The sequence below is a fragment of the Entelurus aequoreus genome, linkage group LG06 (genome assembly GCF_033978785.1).
Source record: "Entelurus aequoreus isolate RoL-2023_Sb linkage group LG06, RoL_Eaeq_v1.1, whole genome shotgun sequence".
NCBI classification, from domain to species: domain Eukaryota; kingdom Metazoa; phylum Chordata; class Actinopteri; order Syngnathiformes; family Syngnathidae; genus Entelurus; species Entelurus aequoreus.
The window spans coordinates 19957202-19966265 of record NC_084736.1 but is presented as its reverse complement, the minus strand read 5'-3'; the positions used below and the strand labels follow the sequence as shown (position 1 = coordinate 19966265).

Genomic DNA, 9064 nt, shown 5'->3' with positions numbered 1-9064 from the left:
TTGACTGAAACAGAAAAAAAGAGCAACCTTGTTCCTGTTCTGTCTCCATGTACAATGTGTGTCTGCTTTTGATCGGGTTTGTGCTGAAAATGAAATGTTGTTGTACTTGTGCAATGACAAGTACAACATGACAAGTTATGATACATTTGAGGACGAGCAGTGGACAAATAGAGTGAAATGTTTCAATTTGTTCTCGCTGGCTCAAACACATAGAATGTAATCTGCATTCGGCAAGGTTGTTGCTACAAGACTCCACCAGAGGACCCCAAATTCCTTCTGCATCATTCATGGATACACACCTGTTCCTTTGAGGTATTTTTATGGACTGACTGGCTGTGTTACCGCGACTACACTCTGCGAGAAGACCGAGGTCAGTAACAAACCACTCTTCAGGTTCACGTACACACTAGGGTTGTTAACAATAAACCGATGTGACCAGGTATCCAGTTTGAGAGATTGGTTGGTTACAGCCACCTCAATCGATAAGATTCAGCTGTGAATCCTTAGGTTAATCGAGTGTAAACACATAAACGGGTTATCGCGCCAAGCTACAACTCTGTTGCCGTTTTTTGTCTTTAAAACAACACGAGAGCCAGTGTTGTCTTTGAAGAGTCTTGTGACGTTATTTACGTAACTGGAGACGAGAATAGACATAGATACATGTACCATGGACTGTCGCGTGAGACTAGCAATCAGTAGACAGTTCATCTTCAAAACAACGCGAGTGTTACGGCTGCCCGCCAAATAACGACCCACAAGATACGTGACGTCAACATCGTGCTGTGCCAGTCAATGATCAGTTGTCTTAGAAGACGTTCGGGCTCTCATCCGAGTAGTTTTTATCAGTTCATGCTCATAGACTGAGCTTGGACGGATCTGCTCTGAGCGCTTGGTACCAAGGTCTTAACTATTTATGATGAGGAGTGTACGCACAGGAAGGAATGCTTTTGAATCGAACCTTTGATACACCCTATCAATTTTATCGAATCGTTCATATACTAATCAAGGCTGGGCGATATATCGAGTTTGTAAGATGTATCGATCATTTTTTAAACAAGATATGAATTGAGAAAATATCGTAATATCGATATCATTTTTTTCACGTTAAAATGACCAAACGCCACTTATTTGTTGTGTTCCTTGTTCTCCCCCGCAATACTCCATGGGCTATTAAAACCCTCCCCCGTCTGCCCCCCACTGCACTGACCCACAACAACAACACACGAGCAAATATGGAGTCTAAGTGTGCCACCACCAGCTACATAGCTTTACTACATTTCCCAGTAGCTTCGCCACTTTTTAAACAAGTAGCGATTTCCGTAGCGTAGCTGTTTTTAGACCCATGTAGCGGTTAGCCAAGCTACATGCTACAAAAGAAGAGAGAGTGAGAAGAGAAGGAGAACTGGACTGGTGCAACTCCACGGGCAGGGGACAAAATATACGGGAAATATCAATGGTTGGTTGATTACGTATAAAGACAATCCATGATTGGTTGGTTGGTTTAAAATGATAAGTCACGATTGGTTAAGAGTAGGGCAAAACATTAGGGACAGGCCAATCAGAGGCAAGAACCAAGAAGGGGAATCACAACAAACATCCGAGAGAGTCGGAGAGGAGAAGAGAGAATATTCAAGCGAAATGTAGAACGAAGTGAGGAAGATCATAGCCGCACAGTTAAGTCAAGTCACTTACTTGGCGCTGACCAGAACCACACGTGTGTGACAGTCCATTACATCGTCGACTGGGAATTAAAAAGTGCTCACCTGCAAATAATTGTTTTTATCTGAGTTTGATACATGTTGTATTATTTGCACAGCTACGTTATTTATTTTACGTGGAAATATTTTTTTTCTATTTTATTTATGTTATGTAATTCTGTGCTACTTAAACAGTTTATGTTCTGTGCTGTAAATACCCATCTTGACTGACTGTTTACAGTACAGTTGTCATTCACTTCAATTTCAGCGAATATCGCTCAAAAATGAATATTGTAATATATGTATACTTTCACGGAAAAATATACAGTATCGAGTTTAAGCAAAAATATATCGAGATATACTTTTTCGTCCATATCGCCCAGCCCTAATACTAATAGTATCGAATCGTTCTGTTTTATGAATAAATCGATTTTGAATCGCATCGTAACCCGCGTGTCGAGATGTGAATCGAATCGTCCATCCGTGGTATACACTCGGAAAATAGACGCCACACACTCGTACCCCACCCCTTCTTATATACAACGGTGGCGGCAGCTTTGGGCCGGATGCTACCCTCTGTCGAGCTATGTGTGTCGTAATATGTTCATATGTGTTTTGCTCAAGGTTTTTTTTTCCTGGTCTCAAACTGATACCACCCCCGCCTCCCACCACAAAGGAGCTTATTTTGGAATTTGCTTTTTTTCCTGGTCTCAAACTGATACCTGCCCCACCCCATAGGAGCTTATTTTGGAATGTGCTTTTTTTCCTGGTCTCAAACTGATACCTGCCCCACCCCAAAGGAGCTTATTTTAGGAATGAGCTTTTTTTCCTGGTCTCAAACTGATACCCGGCCCCACACAAAGGAGCTTATTTTGGAATGTGTTTTTTTCCTGGTCTCAAAGTGATACCCCCCCACCCCAAAGGAACTTATTTTGGAATTTGCTTTTTTTCCTTATTCTCCTACCCCCGTGTTTCTCTTTCTTCTTACCTTTTTTCTTCCCATTGTGTGTACCAAGTCTACTGTACCCCTGTATGTCTGTTCTTGGACGGGTTGTACTGATTGTACTGGTTGTACGGGTTGTTCCGTTGCACTTTTTAAGTGCAATGACAACAAAGTTCCACTCCCTTCATTGTATCGGACATTTTACATGCAAGCTCATGTAATCCCTTGTTTTTTGTCTGATATCAGATCGACATCGGATCAGGATACCCCTTGTTATTTGGGTGTTTTTTTTCTCTCTTATAATAATTACCTATTTTGTGACATTGTGAGTTGGGAACGCACAAGTTTTTAGATATAGGAATTCAAAACCACTGTACGTAAGCAGATGGCCGCTCATCGATTGCGACAAAGGTCAACCTAATTAATTGCTCTATTGTGTCTCTATTGTTTACAAGCGCGACATAAACCGAGACAGCCATTTATCTTAATGACAGCGTTTAACTCTTGGCTGAACTGGAACCGCGCTAAAACGTCCCCGCGTCCGCTGTCGTTATGTCGAGGAATACTGTGCGTGCGGGCCCCCTCGCTGAAAGCTTAATTAGTTCTGGGGGAAATTAAATGATATGCAATTTCTCTGATAATATTTTCATTCCTCTGCGATAACGGGCCAAATGCGGCGAGCGCCGTATTTGTCGGGAGCGAGCAATCTCCTTCGTAACAGTCAGAGTTATCAAGGCGTGAAATCAGGAATCTGATGGCAACAAAATGTAATTTTCATACATCCGGGACAAAAGACAGCAGCGGATTCTTCGCTATGTCAGAACTTTAATTAAAAGAGCTTGTTCGCTTTTTTCCGTTGCTCGTCAGTTCTCTAAAAATACTGGGGGTTTTTCTGTTTAATTTTTGAGCAAATAAGTCTAATGAAGGTGTTTTGATGCAAACTTTACCATGGAATTGAACCGCTTGGTGGAAACCTGCTAAATGCCACGTCCCCGACCCTGCAAACTTGCTGCTTTCCACTCTAACAGAGGGGTCTCGACCTCAATTTACCTGGGGGCCACTGAGGGTAGAGTCTAAGTGAGGCTGGGCCCCCCGAAGTATTGACTTCCAAATTTTGAACCACGTGACTAAATAGGCCTTAAATCATTATGAACGTAAAATTTTATGCAAAATTTGCATATTTTGACACGGTTGAGTTCCCCAGGAAATGGGAGATGTTTTCTGTCTGTGTGTTGGCACAGTTATTGTAGTTTGCGTTCTATATAGTGGGTTTCAAAATCATCATAATATAATATACTATTACCGGCCCAGGTATGGAGAGAAATGTGTCTTTTTATGCAACCAAACAAAAAATATACATTCTGAAACAAAAAGTTTTGTTTTGCAGATCTATTTTGTGGTTTCTAGTTACTTCAATCATGTGGAGCCTCTATTGAACAATATGTTAGAAGCTTTTTTATATACGGTATCGACCCTCCCCGTTGTTTTCGGTATTTTCCCTTCAAATGTGTTGAGGGTGGAAGTCATCAGCCGCCACGCCCAAATATGGTCACGCCATCATCTCAGACGGACCAATAAAAAGGCTTCTGACATATTGTTCAGATGAGGCCCCGCCCGCAAGGTTGAAGTTCAGCCGTAACCGAAGAAACTACTTATGACCAAAAAAACAATTTGCAACCAAAATACGATTTGTAACCCCCCAAAAACTTTTTTTTTTGTTTTAAAATGTACAGATTTTTTATTTCAGATTAATTTTTGTTTGTAACTTCCATTTTTATTTTTTGCAAATCCCTTTTTTGTTTAAAATACACAATTTTCCCTCCAGACCAGGCCACAATTACACTGAACTGCGAAGTTAACTCTAGGGCCACAAAACAGAGCAAAGGCCTGCGGACCACAAGTTTGAGACCCGAACTGGAACATGTGTGGAATTGTAAATGTTAGTTGGGGTTTCAGTGCCTTGCTCAAGGGTATGTTAACAGTTCCTGGGCCACTGGTCCCCGTTTTAGTACAACTTTATTCTAAAGTCCTGACAGACAGAGCTTAGGTTCAAATTAGTAAAGGTAAAGTGGATAGTTTGTAGGGCCAATGAGTATTAAGTATTCAATGGTGCCAGTGTGAAATGAAATGGCGGTTCCGCCCGTTTTTAAGGGTAGGTATCTCGTATTTTAGTTTGTGGTCTTTCAAGATACATGTGGCCATGATTCAGTCTCAGGACTGATCCTCTCAACAAAACCTTGAGTGCTACTGAAACTTTGCTGTACATTCATCTGTTTGCCGAGAAGTCAATACTAAAACAGTAAGCAACCACTCCTTAATTTGTATTTCTGACAGGGACATCTTGCAACTCAGCCTGAAGCGCCCGATGCCGAAATATTTCCTAACTTGCTGGAACGTTCTTGAAAACTCACTGAGGGGACAGAGGACTTTGTGGAGGAGCAGATCCGGGTTGAGGTTAGAACTTTTGCTTTGTTCTCTACCAGTCCACTTCATGAATGTGACGTCGTCTCGTACAAATTACTGTTTTGGTTTTGCATATATATTTTATAATCTCCCTCCAGTCCGGCTACACAGTGGCTTCCAAAACAATTCACGGCTCAACCCCCCTGCACTTTGCTTCCCCTTGCCCCAATTTTCTCCCCTATTCCTCCCCCAACAAGTCCTCTAGCCCGACGGCAAGTAGGGCATCTCGTTGTGGTAGTTGTAGTCCGGGCAGACCTTTTGCACGAGGCGGTAGTCCGTGCTGTAAAAGGAAATGTAGATGCAGATGACTTTAAAAGGCTTTGAGCAAATCCAGGACACGTGGCTCTGGATCTGCTCCTGGAAGCAGGTCTTGGATGGGTCGTAGTTGCAAAGCGAGGTGCGCTTGCTGCGGTCCACTTTCTCATAGTCCACGCGGCAGTTGAAGATCTTGGAGTCCTTTGGGTAGACCACGCTCTGGCGCTCCAGATCAAACTCCACCGCCTTGACCGGAGGCACCAGGCTGACTGAGATGTTGCCCTGCCCCGTGGAGTTGTGGCGGAAGTAGACGCTAAACGTGCCGTTACCGTGGTCTACGATCTTGCCGGTGATGAGCAGGTTCAGCCGCACCGTCTTGATGTTTGAGTAGAAATCTCCCCAGCCGAACATTTTCTTGAACTTGCCGGTTTTGACGATGGGCCTCCGCTTGACCCTGGAGCCCGAGGCGTCGGCTTTTAGCAGGTCGCTGCCCAGCATTTCCCAGAACTCCTGTTTGGAAAACTCCTGCTTGGAGAAAGCCACCGGCGAACGGTAGGGCAGCTCCATAGAGGTGGCGTTGGCAGCCCGGCTTCTACCGTGAAGCATCCAGCGGCTGAGAGGCGACAGGGGAGCCTGGCCGCTCAGGAGACCCACTGTCTTTGAGGAGTCTCTTGAGGAGCTCTTTGGGCTGGAGGAGTCGTCCTCCTGGCTCAGGGCCACCTGGGAAAAAGCAGGAAAACAGAGAACGGCGTTATTAGAAAGGGTGTAAGAAACGTGGCATGAAAATGAATGAACGGTTTAATCAATATTTAATTTACAGTCCGGCGGTGACCATGACATTTGATCAATGTTGTACAGTGTATCGTATAGACATGTTACAAACTTCTCAGGTATTACTCTGATTACATTCTTTAGCCGGGCTGCGGGAGAATTAGAAATAAAAGTCCGCGGTGCGAGGGTTATTCCCCGAGCACTTCTCTGGTAATGGAAAGCTGGAGATGCCAGAGGGATCGATTTGAAAGAAAAAAAAATCCTAAAGTGGTGAAGTCAAGGTCTGCTCGTTTCACAGTCTTGGATGGGTCGACAAATAACGCTACGATGCTGTTAAACAATAAAACAAAGGTGATTGTCACCTTTGTGCGAAACACAAGTTAAAAGTTGAAATTGATATTTTTCAAAGTTCGGCACATAACATTCAGTATAATGACCGATGCTGGGCAATTCTAACTGATATCATTTGGTGCAGATTAAAGTGACTGAGTTTTATTTGAGTTTTTCAAATAAAAAAATAATTCCAAGACCACCAGCGGCAGTTTGTTACCATTAGTGGTAATTAAAATCCAATGCTATCCTAACAACACGCAATGCTTACAACCAGCTGATGGCATACTTTGCAACCCTCCCCATTTTCCTGGGAGACTCCCAAATTTCAGTGCCCCTCCCGAAAATCTCCCGGGGCAACCATTCTCCCGAATTTGTCCCGATTTCCACCCAGACAACAATATTGGGGGCGTGCCTTAAAGGCACTGCCTTTATCGTCATCTACAACCTGTCGTCACGTCCACTTTTCCTCCATACAAACAGCGTGCCGGCCTAGTCACATAACATATGCGGCTTTAACACACGCACAAGTGAATGCAAGGCATACTTGATCAACAGCCATACAGGTCACACTGAGGGTGGCCGTATAAACATCTTTAACACTGTTACAAATATGCGCCACACTGTGAACCCACACCAAACAAGAATGACAAACACAGTTTGGGAGAACATCCGCACCGTAACACAACAGAACAAATACCCAGAACCCCTTGCAGCACTAACTGTTCCGGGACGCTACAATATACACCCCCGCTACCACCAAACCCATAACCCCGCCCCCCCACCTCATCTCCCGAATTCGGAGGTCTCAAGGTTGGAAAGTATGGCTGATGGTCATAGCCGTGGTCTCAGCAAAAAAGAAGCCCTGTTTTTGTATTTTCACACCTATATGTGAAGTCCCAGTGTCCATGCACACTGTGTGCAATACAGACTTATTGTGAATCAGTTTGCAGCGCACAAATGCAGAGTGAAGAGTTTTGTGTGCGCTTTATTATTCCCCTTTAATTTACCTGCTTCATTATATTTCATCTCATTCGTATTTTGTTCGGGATTCCGAATAAAGTCTACATTCTACATGTCCTTAGCTGCCCCATTAAATAAATCTTTGTTTCATTTTTTCTCCCATCGATGGACTTCTAAATTGTATGTTTTTTTAATTTGTGAAACAAAGGAGAAATATAATATTAGTGTTGCTGTTTTTATTAAATATACAGTATCTGCTTCCGGGTTATATCCCGAACGTTAAGTTAAAGTACCACTGATAGTCACACACACACTAGGTGTGGTGAAATAACTCTCTGCATTTGACCCATTCCCTTGTTCCACCCCCTGGGAGGTGAGGGGAGCAGTAAGCAGCAGCGGTGGCCGCGCTCAGGAATCATTTTGGTGATTTCATTTCCAACCCTTGATGCTGAGTGCCAAGCAGGGAGGTAATGGGTCCCATTTTTATGGTCTTTGGTATGACTTTGGACTCACGACCTACCGTCTATAAAATCCGCTACACCTCCCTGATACCGAAGTACATGTCAAACTACTTCCTTAACGTAAATGACCGCCATAACCACAACACCAGGGGGAGCTCCACTAACCACGTTAAACCCAGATTCCGAACTAACAAAGGTCTTAACTCATTCTCTTTCTATGCCACATCAATATGGAATGCACTCCCAACAGGTGTAAAAGAAAGGGCATCTCCATCCTCCTTCAAAACCGCACTAAAAGAACACCTCCAAGCAACTTCAACCCTAAACTAACACCCTCCCTTCCACATAATACCTCTTCGGATTATAAATAATCAAATGTAAACAATCAAACAATCAAATGTAGACACGTTTTCTTATACTTTCTGATCTCTCTCTCTATGTCCACTACTTGCTGTACATGTCCTACCAAACCAGTCCTACACTGTTTCAATATCCATTTCTCTGATGATGCAATTGTTGATGCTGATTGTTGATGACTGAAGTGTTGATACCTACCAAACCTAACCCCCCACCCCCTCAATATCCCACACCCCGGATTGTAAATAATGTAAATAATTCAATGTATATACTCTTATGATTATCTTGTGTGATGACTGTATTATGATGTTAGTATATATTATTTGATAGTATACACTACCGTTCAAAAGTTTGGGGTCACATTGTAATGTCCTTATTTTTGAAGGAAAAGCACTGTACTTTTCAGTGAAGATAACTTTAAACTAGTCTTAACTTTAAAGAAATACACTCTATACATTGCTAATGTGGTAAATGACTATTCTAGCTGCAAATGTCTGGTTTTTGGTGCAATATCTACATAGGTGTATAGAGGCCCATTTCCAGAAACTATCACTCCAGTGTTCTAATGGTACAATGTGTTTTGCTCATTGGCTCAGAAGGCTAATTGATGATTAGAAAACCCTTGTGCAATCATGTTCACACATCTGAAAACAGTTTAGCTCGTTACAGAAGCTACAAAACTGACCTTCCTTTGAGCAGATTGAGTTTCTGGAGCATCACATTTGTGGGGTCAATTAAATGCTCAAAATGGCCAGAAAAAGAGAACTTTCATCTGAAACTCGACAGTCTATTCTTGTTCTTAGAAATGAAGGCTATTCCACAAA

The 9064-nt window shown here is 42.8% G+C and overlaps 1 protein-coding gene across 1 annotated transcript in view; it reads right to left on the bottom strand.

The window, feature by feature from the left end:
• Nucleotides 1–5304: 5304 nt before the first annotated feature.
• LOC133651467 (neurexophilin-1) overlaps nt 5305–9064 on the bottom strand; it is a 58158-nt gene continuing 54398 nt past the window's right edge. The window contains exon 2 of the mRNA XM_062049416.1: nt 5305–6078. Within this exon, the coding sequence (XP_061905400.1) occupies nt 5305–6078 (774 nt within the window). The remainder of the gene's footprint in view (nt 6079–9064) is intronic.